Raw genomic sequence first — 25,363 nt, forward strand, 5'->3', positions numbered from 1 at the left:
ATATTGGTCATCCATATGGAAAAAAAGTGAAATTAGGTTCCCACACACACATACTATGCCATACTAAAAGATCAACTCCAGAAGAATTAAGGACTTAATTTACAAGAGCAAAACTTTAAAAATTATGAAGAAAATATGAGTATTTCTCTGACCTTGAGATAAGAAGGGGTTTCTTAAATAAGACACAATCACTCTACTACGAAAAAATTTATAAATTCAAATTAAATTTGATTTATATTTCAAAAAAGATACCTGAAGAAAGTGAAAAGATGAGCAACAAACTGGGAGAAGACATTTGTTAACTGACAAAATATTTGCCCCAAGAACATATATAAAGAACAGGTTCAAATCAACAGAAAATGCAGCAGAAAAAAAATGGGTAAAAATGACAGACATATTTACAATTTACAGATAGACAAAATACAGATATATAACAAACATGAAGAAATATGATAGATGAATCATTATTAATCAGGGAATACAAATCAGGCCCACGATGAGTTATTATGCCCACTCCACTAGAAAAGATTAAGAAGTCTGACAATACCAAGTCTTGAAGAAGATACAGGTCAACAGACTCTCTCACATACTGATGACTGGAGTGTAAATTAATACAAATGATTTGGAAATATCATTTGGTATTATAATATTTTGGCACTAAGTAAATATGCCACTTTGGAATAATTTACCGTAACACTTAGCTTATTTATACAACCTGCTGGAAAGACTAGCATGTAAACACTAGCTAAATAAGGAAGGAAAACAGTGTACATTACTTCCATAAAACTAATTTAAGGAAGTATGATAAACAGTTCTTTTGACGCTAGGTAACTAAAAATATGCCAGCAACAAAAAAGCCAAATGCACTGAAACCTATCAGTCAAGGAAATCAAGCTGTAAAAATACACACCAACTTTATATAAAAATAGACAGTAAAGCCATGATTCTATAACATATACACTACAGACTGAATGTTTGTATTCTCCCAAAATTCTTATGTTGAAACCTAACCTGCAAGGTGGTGGTATTAGGAGGTGGGGACTTTGGGAGATGATTAGGTCATGAGGGTGGAACCCTCATGATTGGGATTAGTGTCCTTATAAATGGGACCCCAGAGAGCTCCCTCGCCTCTTCCACCATGTCAGGACACAATGAGAAGACAGCTGTCTGTGAACTAGGAAGCAGGCCCTCACCAGACACGAATCTGCCAGCACCTAGATCTTGGACTGCCCAGCCTCCTGAACTATGAGAAATAAATTTCTGTTGTTTAAGCCACCCAGTCTATGGTCTTCTATTACAGCAGCCCAAATGGACCAAGACACCACTGCAATGGAGAGCACACTACGCTGTGGCTGAGAGACCTTGTTCTTAACCTTGATTTTACGCCCATCTCGGTGTGCAACCTTGGGTGGATTATTTAAACTCACATGTGTAAAATAAGAGACTGTACCAAGTGTTCTTTAAGAATCTTTTTATTGTTGTCTATAACCCTATAAGAAACTATTTTTATCCAGAATTAGTAAAATCGTGATGTAATTTCCTTATATAAGTAGCATGATATTTAATCCAGACTCAAGTGCCTTTGGATAATAACAATGTCCACAAGCTCTGAGGAGAGAATGAAGCATTAATACAGCATTACTATAGGATTAGTTAAAAGAAAAAGTTGTTTTCCACACATAGAGTTTCCAAGTGGTAGATGAATTTGCTTTTTGGTAGATCAGAGGTGTTTTATGGTATAGCCTATTAACTACAATGAGGGGAAAAAAATCATAATTTAAGTATTAAGATTTAAACATGAAGCATTAAATTCTATAATGTCAAAGAATCTGAAGAGTAACATAAATCTTGCAGAAACAGTGTTCAAAGAGCCTAATATAAAATAGGAAAGATTAGCAGTTGTTCAAAGACAATCTAAATACTTTCAACAGGCAGAAAACATAGACCCTATTAGTACGCTCAAGTGATACTACCCATATTTTCTATATAATTTTAGACTTTGGACATGTCAAAGTCTATAAAAGAGAAAGTCCTCTGATATCCCAGATATATGTCAAAAGATACCCTAATAAAAAAATGAAAATACAAGCCACAAACAGGTAAAAATTTTTATGACTCATAAATGAAAAAGAATTAGTACTGAGAATATATAAAGAACCCCTATAGATTAACATAAAAGAGACAACTCAATATTAACATGTGGGCCAATAATATAAATAAGCAATTGACAGAACAGGAAACTCAAATGGCTGGCAGACATGATGCTGAACTTTACTAGTAATCAGGGAAATTAAAATGATAATAAAATGCCATTTCACACTCATCAGCTTGGCGAAAACTACAGAGTCGGATAACAAGTGTTGATGAGGATATGGACAGATAGGAATTCTGACGCACTGATAAGAGAGAACGTGAAAGACCACTTAGGGAGCAAGTCGGGTTACAGATCAGCATGGCTCTGACCCTGCCATTCCACTCCTATGTATATGTGCTCTACAGGATAGCTCCCACATGTGGACAAGGAGACACTGTAGCACATCTGTGATAATAACAAATGAGTCTATCAACAAGAGAACGGATATATAAATTATGGGACACATATAATAGAAAAAAATGTTCTGGGGAAAACTTCCTTCTCCCTGTCTATTTCCACGCAGAGGGACCTCTTTTGGAGTAACATTCCCAGCCTCTCTCCACCTCCCCACTCATTCCTCCTAGAGAAATAATTGGTGCCCACTTCTTCTTTTCTCTGTAAGAGGCACCTGACCGTGTGGGGCATACACAGTGCTCTGCTCCCCAGTGCTATGGGAGCAGAGCTCAGGTGGGGAGTCCCAGGCTAACTGCACAGCCTGTGATTAGAAGAGTAAACCTTCTATTTAATCCTGGCTGCATACTAGCAAGCCTGTCCCTCCAATGGAGCTATCTCACAAATAAAGCTGATATTTTTATCTACCACTCTGTAACACTTGCATCTGTTTCTCAATTTATTCTAGATGGCAAGAGAGGGTGCTAGTTATTGTACCTCCTCAGGCTTCAACAGAATACTATACAGCAGGGAAAATAATTGAAAGATACCCGTAACAAGGGGGCTAAGTCTTTAAAACATAGTAAGAGAAAAGGCAATGTGCATTTATGTAAGCTTGAAAGATAAAACAATACTATGTATTATTTAAAATACATAAATCTCTATCATAAAATATAAAGACGTACATGAATGATTTTAAAAATTCAGGATAGTGGTTATCTCTGGGGCAGAGGAAGGGAAATGCAACCAGGCAGGGTTACGCAGTGGGCTTCTCCATCATGTTTGGAATGGAATGTTTTGTTTCTCAATCTGGGAGGAACATACATATTTTTTTCAGCCTCAAATATTTCAAATACACACACACACACACACGCACGCATGCACGCACACACTTACATACCACATGTACATCTACAAGAGAATAAGCAGCAGAGCTGGAGAAGCTACAAGAACTGCCTGAAGTGGCCTGCCCTGTTAGTCAGGCCTGGCCAGCTCTTTTCCAGACCCCCTGGAACCAAGCCAGTGGGAGGAGGGATTGTCCATGCCTGGAGATGGATGCTAAATGTAGTGCTGGCTTCTACAGTGTATTCTAAACAGGAGGAAAATCTATTAAACCACAGAATCAGTGACAGTTAGAAAGGATAAAGCAAAACAAGAATCCAAGGAGTGGAATTACTAGCAGCAAACCATTGAAAGGCTTCTAGAACTTACTTTTGCTAGAATGAAGCCTAAACTATTGCCTTTTAAAAAAAACTTTTTATTAATTATCTCTAAAGGAAGATTCAATAACTGCTCTTAGTAATGCATCTCAATGTCTTATAAATCACTAGAAAGTTTAATTCAGTGGAAATTTTCAGTCAGTATATTATGACTACATATGGTCTGAAGATGCACAGAAAGGAGATAATCTGTATTATTTCCTGATTCCCTAGGCTAATCAGACACTCTGAATCATCACCATAATAATAGAACAGAGTCTGCAAATCTGTGTTGCTTCATTTAAAAGAACATATATATTTTAAACTTTCATATATATTTTATTAAATTGTTAATTTTTAACAACTTATTTCTTCCAGAAGAAAGGTATTTAAATGATAAATTCTTTTTAGCCTGATGCACATGCAGGCCTCAAAATACCATATTTTTTCTTGTCTTGTATCTCCAATGAAGAGGAACAAGTGAAGACTATGTTAACATTACAAATCACTGACATTTAGACTAGATATTCGGTCCTTAGTACACGTTATGATTTGCAACCTAGGGGTAAATAAGATGTTAGAAAAGGTAGCTGACCACCGACTGAAATAATAGATACAGTGCAGGAAAGCTGCTTTCCAACGAAAGCCTATCACATTTTCGGCTGCGTCAGTCTATAACTGCCCGGCAGACTCATCACTTTCTTGTGCCCAGCATGGACTCAGAAAATACCTACTGAACTGACTCACTGATAATTAGAAAGAAACATGGGAAGATGGTGAGGATCCAGGAAAGGATACTACAGCCCACAAGCATGACTTTGTGTACTGGGAATGCTCAGAAAACCTACACATCCTGAGGACTCGAACATCTTTCTTTAACCCTTCAACTCCCTGTTTACAAGGTATAGAAACATAAATATATAATATTTATAAAATATGCTGAGATATGGTATGATACAACACAGCATAGAGAATAAAATAATACAGCATTATATGGGGCAGCATCCATGAATAATCCATTATCTTGCCCCCCTCTACCTTTCAAATTTCACTGCAGATCTTGCCTCTTGCCCACTGCAGTCCAGCCACTCTGGTTTTCTTTCAGTTTCTCAATCCTGCCAAGCTTATCCCCACATCAGAGCCTTTCTAACTGCTTTTCCTCTTTCTGGGCAGCTCTTCTCCCAGACGGCAATCAGCTTTTCATCATTTAGGTCTTATTCCAAGGTGACCCTCCCAAAACGCCTTCCCTTACCTCCCCATCAAAACCACCCCCTTGTCAGTCATTCTTTCATTTATTGTTTTACTTTCCCTATAGCACACTATCCCTACTTGAAGTTAACTTGTTTGCTTATGTGGTTATTGCCTACCTTCTTACTACTAACCTGTGAACTCCTTGAGAGCAGGGACCTTGTGTGCTTTGTTCATGGCTCTGGCCCTGGGACCCAGAAAGGGACTAGGCACACAGTAGGTCCTCAGTAACCATTTAATGAATTAACAAAAATATGCCTGCTCAATTTAAAATCCCTCAGTTTCAAGGCTTTTTCAAAGAATGTAACAAATGCATTCCCTATTTTACCAAATTCAAAATCCTGAATATTGGGTTTACTTAAAAATGGGGGCGGGTAGAAAAAAATGGAATAGGATGAATATTAGAGAGCCGATCCCACTGCAAAGTGAATGCTATCATTTTACATATTTTTAATCACACTGATCCGATCCATTAAAAACCAAAAATAAATCCTTCCACTATTTTTACAGTAAGCACTAATTTAATTATATTCTGTTACTATAGCTATTACATTTTCTATCCAAATTGCATTGTACTTTTCTAGCAATGATATGAGCTATCTCAATATGTCACAGGTATTCTTGTAGTCTGAGAAACAGTAAGAGGTGAAACACAATATGAACATATTATTGTATAAAATGCTTATAAGATGTCATTCCTTCTCTCAGCCAGAAAAAGGAGATACAACACATTAGGTCAATCATTAGGAGAGTAAAAGCCCACGAACAATGAATGAATCTGTGTTATGCATGAATCCGGCTCTCTTACATGTCTACTAGAATCTGAATAATTGTGTTTTACTGAATACACATTTAAAGGAGAAAGCCATCCCTTAAAAAAAAAATTCAAGAATCATTCAAACATAATTTTACTGGCACGGTTTCGGAATCTATCGTGAGGTATTCCAAGTGAAATTTAAAACTCCTCATTTTTCAAGCTGGCCTGTTACAACTAATAGGTTTTAAAATGATGAACAGCCACAGAACCATAAAAAAGATTCCATTTTATAAAACCAAAGATCATTCTATCTGAAATGAAGTTTCACTTTTAAAACATCATGCATTTGAAAAAAAAAATCATATACTCCTGGAAGCAATGGGCATTTTCCATGAAAGACACAGCAGCAGCACAGAAGTGAAATATACACTGTCAAAGAAAAGCTGGTTTGCTATTTGGCAAATACAGAGCTTGTTTCCATATAATGGGTAGGAGAGAAGGGGAGGGGAGACTCCAAGATTATGTTCAGGAAATTAGGAGAGACAAAACAGAAGTACGGCATTAGAGCATGTAAATAATCACAATTTATTATCTACTTTTAAGACCCCTTTCTACTGAAGTGCAGAACTTTAAAATGCAGTAAGACTGTGGTTAAAGAAGCATCTCAAACCACATCTCCTATTTGCACACAGTAGGACAAAAACTCAGGGGCTAATGGGGCAAAAGGTATGGCTTCCGATGGAGTCCTTTCGGGGGCGGGGGCTCCCAAGATCACCCTCAAGTTTGATGATTTGCTATTTTTTCCTCTGTCCTTGGGTCAAAGTATTTGGAGAGAGAGAAATAAATGCCTCTTGATGGCAGGAGAGTCAAGCCCCTTCGCAAAGGCCAGCACCAACAGTGGGCGGGGAGAGGACTGGTTGTGGCCATTTTTGCAAACAACCAACCACAGCCGTCTGTGAATGCATGTGGCCATTTTCCAGTGAACCATGTCTCTGAATAATACGGCTTTGGTGGATTAATGTGAGATCTGTTAACTCACTGAGTTCGATGTGAGAGATGTGCTATAATGACTATAAAAATTGCTATCCTCATGCATGCACAAGGGACATGGAAACTTGCACCTTGGGGTGTACAGCAATGTTCTGAAGATCGTGAGGGGTCTAATCTCCACCCCTGAGCACCTGTGAGAGACAGATCACACACAGGAAGAGCAATATAAGGCAGGTAGCATGCACTCAGAGCAAAATGAGAGGTTGGGAAGCTACCATAACAAGCGCTGGGAAGAGGGGGATACTCACTGAGGAATGGACTGACCAGAACGCATGATAGAGGAGGAACCGGACCTCAACCTGAGGGAGGCGCAGGGCTCACAGAGCAGGGAGCACGGGAGGGGACATCCCAGAAAGGAGCTATCATGCACAACGGGGGCCACGCGGAAAAACAGCAAGATGTGTTTAGGTAACTAGTTCATCGCGAAGGAAGTGAGAACAGAAGAAAGTAGGAGCCACAGGGTAGCCAGCCTATGTGAATACTGAGTTAAGAGTTTGTTCTTACAAATGCTGGTGAAGATGTGGAGAAAAGAGAACCCTAGTGCACTGCTGGTGGGAATGTAAATTATGTAGCCCCTGTGGAAAACAGTATGGAGGTGCCTCAAAAAACTAAAAATAGAATTACCATAAGATCCAACAATTCCACTCCTGGGTATATACCTGGAAAATATGAAAAAACTAATTCAAAAAGATACACATAACCTGATGCTCATAGCAGTGCTATTTACAACAGCCAAGACATGGAAGCAACCTAAGTGTCCATCAACAGATGAATGGATAAAGAAGATGTGGTATATATATACAATGGGATATTACTCGGTCACAAAAAAAAAAAAAGAATGCGATTCGGCCATTTGCAGTAACATGGATGGACCTAGGGAATATTACGCTTAGTGAAATAAGTCAGAAAGAGAAAGACAAATCCTGTAGGATATCACTTATGTGTAGAATATAAAAAATAATACAACTGAATATATATGCAAAACAGAAACAGGCTTACAGATATAGAAAATAAATTTGTGGTTACCATACGGGAGGGGGAAAAGGAGAGGTGTACGTTGGGGTATGGGATTAATAGATACAAACTACTATGTATAAAATAGGAAAGCAGTAAGGATATGTTGCATAGCACAGGGAATTTTAGCAATTATCTTGTAATAATTTATAATGGAGTATGATCTGCAAAAATATTGAATCACTATGCTGTACACCTGAAACTTATATAATATTGTAAATCAACTATACTTCAATAAAAAAAGAAGTTCTGGCCTTTAGCCTCTACACTTAGATGTAAGGCCTAGACCCCTGGACTAGGGTAATGGGAAGAGGGCTGACAGCCCGAAGACACTGAACAAGCAAAGCGACTTGATTTAGAGCAAGGACAGAAAAGGAAAAATCAATGGCTGTGAGAATGAATCTGAGAAAATCGTGGTATCACTGACAGAAATAGAAAGAAAGAGCTGACCTGAGGACAAGGATAATGACTTTTGATTTAAATATGATGAACTAAAGGTGATAACAAGCAACTTGAAACATTTTCAGCTATGTGCTGTGTGACTTTGCGAACATTATTTAACCTCTAAGCTCAGTTTTCTCATCTGTAAAATAGGAATAATAATAGATGACTGTGAGGATTGAATGAAATAATGGGAATGCCCAGCACTCACTAAAGCGCTCGAAAAATGACAGATATTTTGGCCATCACTGTTATTCATCTTATATTTGACACATTGCCCAATAACTCTTCTTTTGTCACATGAACTTATGACTATCTGATACACCTCTTATCAGGGTGTTTTTGTTTTTTGGTTTTTTTCCCAATACAACTGAGATAAGTCAAAACACTATTCTAATTGCAGTCCTTGTAAATTTTCCACAGCATTAGAGACTGAGCAATTTACAACCTGCAGAAGGCTCCAAGTCTATGACAAATTCATCACTGCAAACCATTAAAAACCTAGTATGTCAACTGATCCAGCTGGATTAGATGTGAACATTTGATGGCTACGGTTCTCCCTATGAAGCAGTAGGTTTATGGGGCTTCTTTACATTGAAAACATGGAAAGAAAAATTCTGTACATGATTTAATAATAATTTGCAACATATTAAGGATCCCTTTGAGATGAAAGTTTTCTGTTTTGCTTTGTTTGGGGTATAAGAAAATAAGATTAAAGAGAATAAGATTCTAGAGTAATAATGTAGCCATGAAGGGTACATTAGCAATGGGGAAACTGAGAGAAGGTAAGTTCCAAGTAAATCTGAGAATTTAACATTGTAATTATTAGTAATGCTGGGCAGTGAAACACAAATATTTATCATGTACATGGTAGGTGCTTAACACCTGTTAAATAATGCTGAGCGAAACTGAAGATGGTGACTGACGACGATCAGTGAAACTGACGAGCAAATGATTTGCTTGCCCTTTCCTTCATTTCTGGCGATTAGTTCACTGTGCTATTAATCATAATTTTCTTTAAAGAGTAAGTAAACAAAAGGTATGGAAACAGAGAATCAAGGCATTTAAAGCTAGAAGTCCTTTAGGAGAAGAAACTGAGGTCCAGGGAGGTTAACAGACTTGCCTAAGTCAATTCCCCATAACATGAGATCCGAGCCTGAACAACTAACCAACAGCCCTGCGCACATCCCACCACCCCACGATGGAGAAGAAAAGAGTTACGGAGAAGCTCAAGCCAGTCAGTTCTGTGACTGGTTTGAAGATCTAACAAAGGGGTGAGATGAGTATACGGATTCTGAGAAACAGTGACTTCAATTATTTAAGCCATAAATGTTTCTCATTATGATGTTTAAACAGATCATGACAGGCTAAAACACAGATTTTTTTTTTTTTTTGCCATTAATGCACCCATATTTTATAGTGTTGAAGTATGAGGTTTTTTATTTTTTAAAAAAATAAATTTAGTTATTTGTTTATTTTTGGCTGCGTTGGGGTCTTCGTTGCTGTGTGTGATCTTTCTCTAGTTATGGCGAGCAGGGGCTACCCTTCGTTGTGGTGCATGGGCTTCTCATTGCGGTGGCTTCTCTTGTTGCGGAGCACGGGCTCTAGGCGCATGGGCTTCAGTAGTTGTGGTACGCGGACTCAGTAGTTGTGACTCACGGGCTCTAGAGCACAGGTTCAGTAGTTGTGGCGGATGGGCTTAGTTGCTCCGCAGCATGTGGAATCTTCCCGGACCAGGGCTTGAACCCGTGTCCCTTGCACTGGCAGGTGGATTCTTGACCACTGCGCCTCCAGGGAAATCCCATGAGGTTTTTGATATTTTTATCAAAAGATTTTATGACCAAATTGTCAGAAATCAGGGAATTTTATAAAAAGGGTGTACAATTTAGCTTAAGTGTTTTCATATATCCACAGCCTTAGGTCGATGAAAAGGCTTATAGCCATAGGTTATATAGCTCTATTTTTGACTGCAAAAATTTATATGCTGTCCAGATCTTTATTCTACTGAAATTGAACTGGAAAAGGCCCTTAACTGAAATTCCTTCAAAATTATAAATTGTAGTAGATCTGACTGATAAAGAGATTCAAAAGCACATGGGGAGAGATGTAAAAGGGAAAGAAAGGCAAAGATTCTCCATGTGTATGCCTATTTGTGTTTCCAATCTGGAGTCAGAATGTCTGGGTCAAAACCAAATTCTATCAGTTACTGTGATCTTAGCCAAGTTACTTGGCCGCTCTGTGCCTCAGTTTCCTCACCTGTAAAACAGGGGTAATAACAGTAGCCACCTCGTGGGGTTGCTGTGAGGGTCACAGTTAAGACAAGCAAAGCATTTAGAATGGGGCTTGGTGTACAGTAAGCACTGTGTGTGTTAGCTCTTTAGATCACACCCTCAGGTCTACTCACCTTTCCTGTTCCATCTCCTACTCTCTTCCACCCACTCTTTGTCTATGCTCTTCTCTCTCCTGGATGCTTTCCTTCCAGGGATTCTTCAAATCCTAACTCAGTTGCTAAGTTCCTCGATTACCCTGGCTGGAATTAAATCCTCTCGCCTCTCTGTTCTTCTACAGTAGGTACCATTTTCTACTTACAGTCACTCTGTGAAAGACTGTCCCCGTCTGATTTGTTCCTGTAGCCCTGAAAGTACCCTTCTCAGTGTCTCGCACATGGCGTTCAGCAAGTACTTGTGGAATAAACCAATATATAGGGGGAGTAGTCTTCTCCTGCCTTATCAACTGGTAGCTGTTATTATCACTATTATTAAGGAGGAAAGGCAGGTCCTAGGAGGCCCAAACTACTGATGCAAAGCTGAGGCAAACATCATGACTGTCTTTTGGAATAAAGCATAATTTATGAAATGCAAAGCTAATTTAATTTCATGAAAATTCAGAGAATTTCTGGAACAAAATCAATGGAGAATAAAACCTCAGGTTTGAAAGGAAGCCAGGTTGGTCACTACCCGGACTGGGAAGGGTGTAGTATTATTACTATCATCTCTCGATTACCCACTGTGAAGAGGCGTGGCCCTTTCAAGATTAATCTCATCTGCCTGGGGCAAATTATCCCTGAAGTCAAACTCCTTTTATGTTCTCCGCTTCTTTCTCTCCGACAGTCTAGACACCTTCATAAAATCATTAATAAACAGTGAGTGCCTACTATGGGACAAGCAGAGTGTTTTTCATGCATCCGCTCATTTGATCCTTCAAACAACTCTATGGTGTTGGTTCTCTTAATATCTTAATATCAGGAAGCTGAGGCACAGAGACATTAAATAACTTTCCCAAAGTTTACTCGCTACTTCAACTCATCTTACTTCAATCCATCTCCCCACATTTATTGTCCTATATGGGAGTGGGAAGGGGATCAGTGTGGAATATCTGGAATATTCAATTGCTGGTGGGAAAAAGGGCTAGAAGAATTCTTCAGGGGCAGGTCAGGTCTGGTCTGCTAAGGGCCGGGCAGGAAGTGCCAATCTTACAAACTGCAATGAATTTCAGGGGTCAAAGGAACCCAATGAACTCAGGCTAGATCCCCAAATCCTGGGGGAATCCACGCTGGTAGGCAAAGCAATGGACTCTCTGGGCAATGGTAATATAGGGACACCAGCAGACATTCCAGGTGACACAGTCATTTCAGAGCAAGAATCAGCCAGGAGCTGGGAGAAGGTGGAGTCCTGATCATCAAGACAGGAAGCTAGAAACGGGAAGCGAGAGTCTGGGACAAGACTTTGTGTTAATCAGGAAAATGTAGGAAGCTGGATGTGCTGAGCTGGACTCACACTGTGGGGTTAAGAAGGTGAGTTTGAGCCGGGGGTCGCTGGGATCAACCCAGATAGAGGTTATTCTTCACACTGTAATAGGAGACACCAGGTAAACCAGAAATCCGATCCTGTGGCTTCCCTACTTAAAACATTTCAATGGCTTCCTGCTGTCCTTAGGATCAAGTTCAAACTTCTCAGCAACTTCCAAGGCCATTCGTGACCCAGGCCCTGCGTGCCTTTCCAGTCTCATCAGTCTGCATTTACCATTCTGGACCCACCCACCCAGGCAAACAAAAATGAGTATATTCAACAGCAGACTAGCTATAGTTAACAGCCCTTAGTTATTCAAAGGGCCAGTCTCCCCGGCTGACCTCTGCGGATACACTCTGCCTAGAACATGCTCTCTCTTCCTCTGCCTGGCTATTTCCACCCTTCAGGTCTCCCATCAGCCACCACTCCCTCTGAAGTCAGCCTCCGTGCCCCTTCCCCAGCCTGCAGTCAGCAGCCTTCCTGTATATTCCCACAGTGCTCTGTAGTCACCTTTCAGGATTGACCATCTTGGATTCTGACCACCTATCTCCCCAACTAGACAATAAGCTCCTAGAAGGCAGGGCGGTGTCTGTCTTGTTTACTTTTATATATTCCCAGTGCCTGCAATGCAGTAGATGCCAACAAATATTTGTTTCCAAAACAAAGAAAGAGCACAGGACAGAGACACCTCCTCTAGAGACCAGGGTGCAAAGAGAAGACAAGAGTACGTGGTGCTCATTAAGTGTGAGGTGAGAACCATGCAGCCAAGCAGGGGCCCAGGGAGGATTTGGAAACGTTATCAAATATGTAGGGAGGGTCTAAATTTCAGTCACTGATTTGAAAGCTATACACAGTGTGTCCAATGCAGTCACAGAAATACAGGGGTCCCTTGAGTGCCCAGGTCACCTTGGGTGTTGACAGCTTCTCACAGAAGACATGAGAGTCTGACTCCAGAGTTTTTATCACGTGGGGAGAAGCAGGAAGAATGACGGTGAAGGGGAAAACACAATATTCAGAAAAGTTAAACTGTTATCTCTTTGGAACTGGCATGAGCCTGCTAATAAGCAGCCAGGGAAAAACAAAGAGGTAAATAAAGAGAACCGGGAACGCTGTGGTATAATATTTGAATGTGGCAAAGGGGAAACCATAAAGACCATTTTGTTTTAATCATTAAGAAAAGTGCACCTAGTTCACATGCTATGGATCAGGCTCGGGGCGGCGGGGGGAAGACAAATTAATCTAAGGCTATTCATTTTGTGATAGCTTAACGCAAACAACTTTTAGCAACATTATGAAGCCAGCTAGTAAAATAAATAGAAATGAAGTCCAAGGGATTTAAAGATGAAAAATTTGGGGGGTGGGGAGAAAGAACTGCACAAAGCAAATCGGACAAAATACAAGGCTAACCAAACAAAAGCTGAATCATATAAATAGGCATTGCCCTGTGCCCTGGAGGACTGCCAAGGAGAGTGAATTTCAACAAAGAATGCTTCTGCTACCAGTCTGGAAAACTTCAGTTCCAGGAAGGTGGGAGGGAGGCTGCAGCCATTGCTGAATGACACGGGGAGTGTGGGGCGGGGAGGCAGGCTCCGTAGACAAATGCTGGAACCTTCCCCTAGCAAGCCATGAACAGGCAGCTCACTCCCTCTCCATGCCCTCCCATGTACCCCACACACAGCCAGTTATGAAAAAAAGCCCACGTCTTAGATGAGAAATTGGCAACAAGGGCAGCGGCCTTCTCTTCTCCATTTGCAGATCAAAAGACCACTGTAAACACCCCTAGGCTACCATGCTAGTATCCAAAGGGTTGAGATGAACCCAGTCCCTGCAGCCCAAGTCAAACGAGGCATTGGCAATTATCTGTGAACTTGGATGCTGGGGACAGAGCCCCGGGCTCGGTGTGGAATCCTCCCTGGAATAGTCCGAGTCCTAAGAGCAGTACTGTAACCCTCGCAGTGATAACCGTCACCACCACCAGAACAGTCCCCGCTGCCTAAGCATTTATCCCATGGCAGGCACAGAACTAGGCCCTTTGCATGGATTATCCCTGTGAAGCCCCCTCTCAGCCCTTATTTTCTTAATTTTATAGCTGTTCTCTCTACAGATAAGGAAACCAAGGCAAGTTAAGATACTGATACTTTTCAAAGGTCTCACAGCCAACAAGCAAGGGAGCAGGGATTTAGATCCACACAGTTATTCCCAGACAAGCTCTCTTAACCAATAAAAATAAAACCCAGTAAAAGAAGGTGGATAATCAACAAGCACTTATTAATGGTGGGCACGGTGTGTACTATGAACTCTGCTAGGTTAAAATGGTTTCTTTAAAAAAAAAAAAAAAAGGAAGACTAACTAGAATTCCTTTTACTTAATCTGTAAAAAAAATTCTTGAACTTTATTAGCCTTCAAAGAAAAAAGGGTCCCTACTCTAATATCTACCACAAGGCTCCAATATGTATGTAGGTTGCTCAAACCCCTACAGAAACTAACAAAACAAACCAAAAGGAGAGTTCATAACATCTAGCTCAGTGGCTTTTTTGGGATTGGCATTACCCAAAATACAGACTTAGCGCCAAACACTGGGAGACCTGCGAATCTGAAGTTCCTTAAGATTTCCTTAGCATTAGTAATGCTTTCTCCTCAAATTTCTGTATTGCTGTCTTTATCGAGATCTCTGTACATTAATATGTGCTTTTAAAAAAATATGACCTATCTTTCCAATGGGACTGAGGGGGAAAAATCACAAATGCATATTTAAACCCATAGAATATTTAAATTCTCCCAAATCTTATCATACATTTTTAGTACTTTCTTTTTGAGATGAAAGATAAAAACGTGTGTGCATGATTAATTGTCATGATGAAAGAATACTGGGCAGTTGCTTAAGAAACGAGAACAACAAAGGAATAAACTACTGCAGGCATCACCAGGACTGGAATGACACTGCTCTGTGTACTCGATTTCCATGGCAACTAGCAATGGGAAGATGAACGTTTCGTAGCCACTCCGCTCTGCGGTACACGTCTATAAATCAAGCTTACATAAAGAGCACAAGATCTCTGCTGTGGGCTGTGTGCAGAGCCGCTTTATTTTCCTGTTACTGTATAATTATGGAAAAGCAGCACAGAGCAATGAGGCCATCTTGAGTGGGGAACAAACTCAGAAATTACTAATACACCTGAGGCATAGAATGCCATTCGTCTCGCAGGAAACCAGACGCAGGCAAGGCAGACGGCGAATGGAAACCCTGCCTGCCTCTGTCAGGTATGGTCCTGGCACTCATCTGCTCTGGCTGAGAACTGCATGTTGCGTACCTGGCGTGGGCTCCCTCCCGCTGCTCTGCTCTGAGATGTATGTAGGGGCACCTTAGTTAACTGCCTCCCGAATGAAACTGCAAGGTTTCATTCTGATAAACTGGGCAGAAATGATACACCATGCTTCGTATGAAAGTTTACTGAGGCTGAGCAAGCATACACTTGTTTTTACTTACACCCAGAATGGCTCGTCTTGTAGAAGTCAGGATGGAAAATTAATGCTTTGGCATTGAATTGGGAGTCAGAAGGCCCAAGTCTTGACTCTGGTCTATGTAACCTTGGGTAAGCCATGAAGTTCAGGTAGCTTCCATTTTCTTAGCTATGTTACGAGAGACGGTGATGTGATTTTTAGTCTCTGCCGCCATCTGCTTCCATGATTCTGTATCTTGAAAACCCAAAGGTCTGAATCAATCAGATCTAACCAAAGATATTAGTTGTGCTATTCCTAAAAAAAAAATATAAATATATATATATATATACCTTACACAGTTATACTTTTAAATTCTATACTGGCTAAAGTGCCTAAGTCATAGTGTTTTATGATTACCATTGCATTGAAGCTTTCTTCTGATTTGTTTCAATTTTTCAAACACAGTATATGCTCTGGAAAACTTAATGAAACCATCAGAGTTTTTTTTTTTTTTGCGGTACGCGGGCCTCTCACTGTTGTGGCCTCTCCCGTTGCGGTGCACAGGCTCCGGACGCGCAGGCTCTGCGGCCATGGCTCACGGGCCCAGCCGCTCCGCGGCATGTGGGATCTTCCCGGACCGGGGCATGAACCTGCATCCCCTGCATTGGCAGGCGAACTCTCAACCACTGAGCTACCAGGGAAGCCCAACCATCAGAGTTTTAAATGCAAAAAAAAAAAAAAAAAAAAAATTGTTACAGATGATCCTAGAACTGATTTTTATGATATAATATAAACAATATTTAAATTTAAATAATCTTCCTGTTACCTAGATAAGGGCTGCCTATCAATTCCTACCAAATGGGAAGCATCCCGCTTCTTTTCTTCTTATAATTAATTTATTTTTTATTATTTATTTATTTTTGGCTGTGTTGGGTCTTCGTTGCTGCATGCGGGCTTTCTCTAGTTGCGGCGAGCGGGGGCTACTCTTCGTTGCGGCGCGCGGGCTTCTCATTGCGGTGGCTTCTCTTGTTGCGGAGCACAGGCTTTAGGCACACAGACTTCAGCAGTTGTAGCATGCGGGCTCAGTAGTTGTGGCTCGCGGACTCTGGAGCACAGGCTCAGTAGTCGTGGCACACAGGCGTAGTTGCTCCGCGGCATGTGGGATCTTCCCGGACCAAGGCTCGAACCCGTGTCCCCTGCATTGGCAGGCGGATTCTTAACCACTGCGCCACCAGGGAAGCCCTGCGTCCTGCTCCTTGAAGTCTGCAGCTCTCAGAGACATGGTGAAGCTTTCCTGGACCTCATCTTTGGAAGAGTCATGCTCAGTAAATTTTGTGGAACAAATAAACGGATGGATGAACAAACTCTTAATAACACTTTTGCTACACCTTTCAGAAATCTTATATCCCCTTCCCTGATCTTACATGTTTAGGCAGATTCAGACCAACACATAAATATCCACTGGATAGACAGGCAAATATCTGAAAACCAGGTATAACTAGATGAGTATCTGTTTTGTGAGTCTGTGAGTCTACAAAACCCTTGTGAAACTTTACAAACTAGAAACAGCTCTTCATTAGTGGAGCACCAGGCGTGATGAGACACAGAGAGGACCTCCCGTGCTAAGGCCCTGGCTGAGTCCAGGAGTACCATGGGGGCTCAGAAGTAACGGAGTCACAGTCCCTGTCTCACGGGAGGGAAAACAACACCCAAAAGCACCCAGTACCTCATCTAAAGCCTACACCACCTCTGGGGAAAAGACGTCATTATCCCCGCTTTACAAGTTGGGAAAACTGAGCTACAGAGAACTGATATAAATGACAGTTATGAAAAATGTAGGGATATTCAAAACCTGACTTCCTGAATTGATAGGCAGCCCTTATCTAGGTAACAGGAAGATTATTTAAATTTAAAAATGTTATAAAAATCAGTTCTAGGATTATTTGTTTAAAATGGGTTTCTGTTTGTTTGTTCGTTTTATCGGGTTTTTTGCTTTTTTTTTTTTACTTTTTAAGACTGATAGTTTCATTAAGTTTTCCACAGCATATTCTATGTTTGGAAGATGGAAACAAATTAGAAGAAAGCTTCAGTGTGATGATAAAACCCTAAAACACTATTAATTAGGTGCTTTAGCCAGTACAGAATTTAAAAGTATAATTGTGTAAAGTATATATTTTTAAGAATAGCACAAGTAGGGGAATTCCCTGGTGGTCCAGCGGTTAGGACTCGGTGCTTTCACCTCTGGAACCCGGGCTCAATCCCTGGTCGGGAATTAAGATCCCGCAAGCAAGAATAGAACAAGTAACAACTTTGGTTAGATCTGACTGATAGATTCAGACCTTTGAGTTCCTGACTCCAAGACCTCTGTGCTCTTCTGATTGCATCTCAGGACACATTGAAGCAACAGACTGTTGCTCTACTGGACTTCTTGGGCACTAAAAAACAAAGTTAAACAAACACACCTAGCCCCTGAAAAGCCCATTAATAGTTAAAAAAAAAAAAAAGTAGTAATAATATAAAACAATATTTCTTAAATCTACTGTGCTAGCCCACGTTATGTCCCGCACTTCCACTCCCCAGTCAGCAGGTTAACGGCTATTTCCAGGATGGAGCCAAGTGTTACACAACCATGCAATTTCCGATACGTGAAACTTATGGGAGCCAATGACTTCTTTACAGAAGTTTATTAGAAATGTATTCTGCCGTCAGAGACACTTGGTTTGGTTCCTAAGCTTAGAAGATGCAGTAATTTGGGCACACATTTTTGGCACTGATTTTTCAAAAATTAATAAAGTAACATTTATTAAGAAAGCCTCCAGGTTAACCTCCTCGCCTTCCAATTAGTTTCTTATCAGAGTTTTTAGCACCACCAACTGGTTAAAGAGATCAACTACAAATCTGCTTGGCTCTCAATCTGCTTTGTTCATTAAAAGAGGATCATACATATATTTCACATTTAATTTATGTTAAAGTAATTTATTTCAGTCACTAAATAAAATTAGAAATGCCTTTCCTTGTTAGTCAAATAAAAAATAATCCACTTTGGCTTTTTCACTTAAAAAGAAGGTACATTTTGCTTAGTAAGTCATTAAAGAAAACTAAATCTACCCACTAAGGCTAATCTGATTTACTCTACCATAAACTCATACTCAAAAAGCAAAGACTAAGAACTACAATGAAAATTAGAAACTAAGAGAGCGATAGCAAACTAAATGGTATTGAACACTATGTGAGTCTACAGTGTCTATATAAGACATTAATTTAATTGGAAATAAAAATGATTGAGGAGGTAATTTCACATTTTTAAAAATTTGAGCTTTTTCTATCAAGATTCCTGACTTAGAGATGAATGCTGCCATGTGACACATGAATATTTACTGCCATTTATCTTTCCCTCCTGTTTAATTGAACCACATCTAGCAATGGATGGTGTACAGATTGGGGTTCAAATCTGATTTCTGTACAATGAATCAATTTGTGAAAATATGTATTCCTGAAGAACTAAGTCCAATTTTTTTCCCCAAAACAACCAATTTGTGGATACAAGTTGTCTTTGAAAAGTACATCCAGCACTTGTTGTCATGACACGTTTGTAACGGGCAGAATAAATGGCACCACACTATAACAAATTTGGTCACCAACAGAAACTTCTCTACTAGACAATGTACAAGAGGGAAAGAAAAAGAAGCTTCCATCCAATTTATTAAATTTGACTCTGATAGCAGAGTTCTGTTAAAAGCTTTCTGCTAAGAGTTTAAAACTGCTGTAATAATTTCACGATGATAGCAGTTTAAATCTCTACACAAATGGGTAGTCAAGTTCCTATTTTTTAAAGCCTGACTCTAAATCTGCAATTGAAAATCCAGTAAAGAAGATAATTTGCAACAGACCCAGATAAAATTAAGGACCAGCAGCTGCCCTACCCCATTTAACACACAATTTCAACATGTGTACTTTGATCTTCATTCTATTCCTTTGCTCATTTATTTACTCATTCATTCTTTCACTCATAATCCATTGAATATTCTCTCTCCCGCAAAGACAGTTAAATTTCTGCAAAAAGGGAAACAAGAATAAGACTCTTCTACTGTCCCCTCCTCTCCTTGGATGCCAGCCTTGATATGCCGTCTCCAAGGCATAGAAGATTTCCATTTGAAATCATAAATGGATTACCAGGAACCTTAACAGTAAGAAGACTTGGGTTAAGAAAAGCATTTTATAACTTTATTGTTGTTGCTATACATGTTCTTTAACATGACTCTTGAATGATACTTAAAGCTAAGTGTGTTTAGACATTTTAACTGTAAATTTTGTCTACTCTACTATTATTATTAGACAGCAGTATTCTTAAATCAAAAAATACAATTTTGAGATGTAGCAAAAACATCTGTCCATTAACAAGTACCAGCAACGTGACTGCCATCAAATTAAAAAAAAAAAAAAAAAAGTTGATTACTTGTCAATTTCCTACGACTTTTCTTCTTTAACCAAAAGATAAAATGATTGAGAAGTCTAAGTCCAGTTTGGCTTGAGATTAGCAATAAAGGTGCTCAGCTTTACCTGTAGAATAGGTATGCATAACAGCTGATGTGTAGATCACTGCATCCATTCAGCAAGGTAATACTAGCAGGTGTTTAATGAATGGGAACTGCCGTCACTGGCACTGGGGTGGCACGGTGTCACAAAAGCTGGGAAGGAGCGAGCATCAAGGGCAGGGTCCCAGGCAGAGTGCTGAGTGCCTTGAGTAGCTGGCAAGAATAAACACTTAGAAAAAGGACAGGGAGGCGGCCTAGAGGAACTTAGGTACGAGGAGTAGCTTTCTAGGCTGCGGAGACTGAAGTTTATCTGCAGGCAGGGATGTTAGTTATAAACAGGAGAGGGAGTGACTGATGGAGAAAGGTCTAAGAAGAAGAGAAGGGGATGAGACAAGAATAAATGGGAGGAACTAGAAAAAAGCAAAAAACTAGAAACAGAATTGAAGGAAAACAGAACTCTGGAGGTGAAGAGGAAACCCAGGCAGAGGCCATGACCCTGTCCATGAAGCAGAAGGCAAGGTCACCTGCAATGCACAGCAGTAGGAAAGGTTTGGTACAAATGTGACAGAGAGCAAGTCAGTCTCATGGTGTGTGACAAGCTAGTGAACTGGCTTGGGGTGTTACACCAAGAAGAATTCTGAGTCTCATCAGAAGAGTGTAGGCCACGGGTATAAGGAGGTGACGGTGACAGCACACATGCCAACGATCTGCCATCCCTGAAAAAGGGAATTGAAAAGAGATGAGCTAAATCCTCCTGGATGATTTCAGCACGAAAAGGAAAGCAATCTGGAATGACATAGGACCAGGGCTGGCGGACTGTGTACAGAAGATGGGTTTGGGTGGTCTGAACACTCTGGTCAAGTAGGCACAGCGTCTGCCTGACCTGAGAACTTGGTTCCATTCCGGGACAGGCAGCTGGGAGAATCAAGGCAGGCATCTGGGATCAAAGCAAAAGGATCCAAGAAGGTGGACACAGAACTCTGAGATCTTTCAGACATGACACTTGCTGGGAGACGGAGAGGGAGAGTATTGAGTGTGGTGTGTTTGAAGGAGACGGTGGATGCATCACAGAAAGAAGACAAAGGGAAAGCTCGCTCCAGGTCTCAGACTGGCGAGGAGCAGCTCCAAGGACTAGCGCACACTCAAGAGGCTGCAGTACAGGACTGCGGGCAGGTCAGAACCAAGGCGGGGGCCTTGGATGGAGGCTCAGCCCAAGGCTTGTGTTAGAAGTGAAGGTAAGGAGGGGAAAGCGGTGTCAGCATTCTTGGGGCTTGGTCGCAGCTGAAGAGAACAGAGGTAGGAGATGTGGAAGATACAGCAGGGGAAGAAGAAGAAAGATGGGGCCACATGAGGGTCCAGCAGCCATGTTTAGCCACTAGGAACCAGTCCTGAGATTGTACCATTCTTGGTCCTTTTGGGGGGAGGGAAGGGAAAGGTGAGCGACAGGCAGGAGGGAGGGACGGGAAAGTTATGGTTAACAGTATTAGTGCCTGTTCCACCTCTCCTGGGGTCAGCTTAGGAACAGGGAAAGGCAGGGGGAGGGAAAGCGTAGGAAGAAAGAGATGCCGCTCAAAGCCTGTAGTGCACTGAATTCCTACTTTGCCCTGATCTTCTCCAGCAGCAGGTTGCAACCAAGGAGGGAAGATGAGCAGACAATACTGACAAGCTGGAAACGGTAAAAGATGATGCTAAACTCACAACAACTGATCAAAAGGGTCTTACAAGTGAATCAATGTATAATCCTGCCTTGTAAAGAAGACAATCATAAATTCAGCTTAGCACTCCCACCCCAGCTAAAGTGATGAAACCTCATTTGTCAATTTTAAACATTTTTTGCTTTTCCAGTTGATTTGGCAAGATCTTTCACTATTGTGATATAATTCCAAAGGCAACACGCAAAACACAAGGGTTCCTATCAAAGTGACGTGATCTGGAATGCCTGCTACCGTTTCATGTAATAAAATGCTGCACCAGTTTCCTTTTGCACATTTTTGTAAATAGTTCCTTTCATTTATGTGCAGAAAATCAAATGAAATCTCAAATGTAACAATCCAAACCAAACCAATTCATATGAAGAGGGAAAAGCTATATAATTGTGCAACTGGTTTCCCAAGAACACTTCCAGGCAGAGCGAACATGCCTTACTTAGTCAGCTTTATGGCAGGCATTGTGGGGATGCAAAAGCATGCCTGGTTCCTACTCTCAGGACGTCCATACTGTTATAAGAAGTGAGAAGGTAATATTACAGTGATTAAGAGCACAAGCAAATCTTCGTTCCGTTACTCAGCAGGCAGCAGCATCAAGCAAGTCCTTTGACCTCTCCAAGCTTTGTCCTCATCTGTAAAATGGGGACAGACAGAGCCTAACCCAGGAGGTTCCTAAGAAGATTCCTTCAGACCAGGGTCCGGTACATAGTAAATACTCAGCAAATGTCAGTTGCCAGCGTTACTGTGGTTACTATTATTAGATGCAGTACTCTCGCAAGTGCTACAGAAGTTCTAAGGAAGAAAAAGGAAATTTTGTGAGCTGGAGTGATCAGGGAAGGCTCCCTAGAAGAGAGAGTTCAGCTAAGTTCAAAGGAATGGATACCAGTAGATATGTGGATGGGGAAGTCAGGAGAGGAGAAGAGAGGGCAGTGGAAGAGAAATGAGATAGGATCAGAACACAGCAAGTAAATCAGAATAGTGGATTAGAATCTTTGATCTGGGCAGGCCAGGTCTGTGTGTGGAGGGGCCTTGTATGTCAGGATAAGGAGTCTGGGTGTCATCTGGCAGGGGATGAAAGGTTACTGAAGTCAAGAGGTAACATTAAAAAGTAATGCTAATTTACTCTCATTATCCAAAATTGAACGAGGAGGGTGGACCAGTGATTTTCAAACTTTAATAAGTGCATATGGATCACCCAGGGATCACATAAAACACATCTGATTCAGTATGTTTGGAGTGAGGCCTGAGATTAGGCATTGCTAATCACTGCTAACAAGTTCCCTAATGCTGATGCTGCTGGTCTCTGGAGCTCTGAATGACAAGGATGTATCTCTTCAAGGTAGCCTGATGGAAGAGAATGCATGGGTAGGAGGATGGTAGACAAGATGGCTAGACGTGAGGTCGCAAACTCATAGGTCGGTATGCCATACATAAAAACATAGCATTAGAAGCCTTTGGACTTGATTTTTTAAGCTATATCTAAGGGGGACAGCTGAAACTTTGTAGTGAAACTCTTAATGCTGAGCCTATTTTTTTTTTTTTTGGTGACATCTTAAAACAATGTTAATTTAATTATCTCCTATAAAATAAAAATTTCTTTTATTAAATACAAGTTTTTCTTATTTTATAAATACAACACACAGTATTATCAAAATCTTCACCCAGAAGTTAGCTATCTACTACAAAAGAAAAATGTAAGAAACAGATTCCTCTTGCTATAAAGGAAAATGGCATGAATACATGCATGATATGCGCCTATCACCAACTTCCAGGATGACTGAAAGCGTTAGCAACATTTGGCCATAAGAAAGAAACCATGGCAGGAGTTTCTTATGTGACAGTTGGATTAAAAGAAAAATAGTCCTCATGTTATTACAGCAAGAACAGTGTATTTTACCATATATGTAGATGAGGGATTGGAAACGTTGACCATAACACTTGTTATAGTGACATCTCAAAAACTAAACCCAGGGTTGGAGAGCTGTCAGCCCAGTAATTTTCTCTTGAGAGCAGTCTTTGTCACATCTGTATTCACATGGTGGTGGATTCTGAATATTATGTGGGATACGCAGAGAAAATCAAGGAGACTGCCATGCCACCCTCCATGATAGATAACCCCAACAGTCGGTTCTGGAACAAGAAGCACAAGCCCCTCATGTCTGAGATGAGGAGAGTGCAGGCCTGAGAGGTTTTGGTGAAAGTCTGCTCGCTACGTAAGCCATTCATTTACATAAAATTCAGTCACTTACTTGACACGTATAAAACTGTGCTACGGGAGTTCTGTACTCCCATAAATATCCCACTTGTGCCTGTTTATATTAAGCTCACGTTCTAAAACTAGAAATAATTGATGCATGCAAATACCTATGTATAAGCATACAGAAGAAAGATATTTATGACAGATTAGGAGTTTCAAGCTGAAGGAGGAGACAAGTTCCTTTTTGGGGTAGAGAGGGGTTGGGTAGGGTGTAGGGTAGGGCCAGCTTTCAAGATAAGAAATATTTTGTTAAAAGCTGGGCCTTGAAGGAGGAGTAGAATTGCATCTGGATGGGTTTAACCTCAGAAGAGACTACAAAATCTGGACATCTGGAATGTGAAAGAGATTAAATACTTCTTCCAAACAAATAGTACATCCTTGTTAACGGGAACTAATTAGCTTAACTGAAGAAACCAAAATAACATATTCTGTTTGAAAATCTACGTAATGAAGTCATTATTCTTCTCTACTTGTTTTCTGGTCCAGTTTCTGAGCTTCAACTCCTGCATCACCAATTCTAAAATTTATACCGGTAAAAAAAGACCATCCTCAAATGCAAGGATATAATTTTTGTTCATGGAGCAAAATCAGTCAAGAACCCTCTGAAAAACTGACATTTTCTTAAAATGATTAGCATATAATTATTTCTATAGCTGGATTTTTAAAGTACAGTTGTATTTAACATATTACATGTGAAAGTCCCCAGAGAGGAGAAATTCTGAGGTCAGTTTGAAAAGCTTACACATATTCATATTCCCCATTCAGTGATCACATGCAAGAAAATAAACAGAAATGGGAATCTCTGACAATAAAATTGTGAAACATAAAACACTGAAATAAAAACCACGGCATTATCATTGCAGGGAAGATACAAAAATTCACGAAATAAAAATTGGAAACTCAAGAAGTCTACCTATTTGGTCGCTACACTCACACACTAGGTACAGCTGGTAACAGCTATCTACCTATAGTTACAAAGAATCAGATACGATTTCTAGTCTCTTTTATACTTTTCTATACACAGAAGCATGTAGATACTTACAGATCAACAATCATATTCCCCAAAGTAGGTACTCACTATAATAACTGCGATCTTGGTGAGGTCTGATGCACAGAATAATGACTGGGAAACTTTCTCCAGTTAGAGACTGTCCAAGAAAATGATATGCAACAAGTTGGCTGCCAGCAGAAAGGAATTACAAGAAGCTAAAGAGCACAGTGAAGAATAACACTTCAAAAGAGACGCAAATGATTTGAAAAAATACATTCTATCTTATATCACTTTCCTTTGGGCTCCTTGGTTCTAAAAGACTCTTCCATTAACATGTTAATTCACATAACCCAAGCTCATGAGGCCCCTTTCCCCCACAATAGCTGGGATAAAAGGCATATGTGATCTTTCT

General features: G+C 40.4%; 1 protein-coding gene across 12 annotated transcripts in view; it reads right to left on the reverse strand.

Annotated features, from left to right (window-relative positions):
- Positions 1 to 25,363, reverse strand: part of EFCAB11 (EF-hand calcium binding domain 11) — a 247,618-nt gene that overhangs the window by 189,603 nt on the left and 32,652 nt on the right. Inside the window, exon 6 of one of the 12 annotated variants that reach the window (XM_089908111.1) lies at positions 14,342 to 15,777. The exons of the other annotated variants lie outside the window; for them this stretch is intronic. Within the exon in view, the coding sequence (XP_089764237.1) occupies positions 15,750 to 15,777 (28 nt within the window). The 3' untranslated portion in view covers positions 14,342 to 15,749. Of the gene's footprint in view, positions 1 to 14,341; positions 15,778 to 25,363 lie in introns of those variants that run through there. 12 annotated transcript variants of the gene reach the window in all.

This window comes from Delphinapterus leucas, chromosome 2 (genome assembly GCF_059928025.1).
Source record: "Delphinapterus leucas isolate spDelLeu-1000000601 "Yukka" chromosome 2, BTC_Dleu_Yukka2, whole genome shotgun sequence".
NCBI lineage: Eukaryota > Metazoa > Chordata > Mammalia > Artiodactyla > Monodontidae > Delphinapterus > Delphinapterus leucas.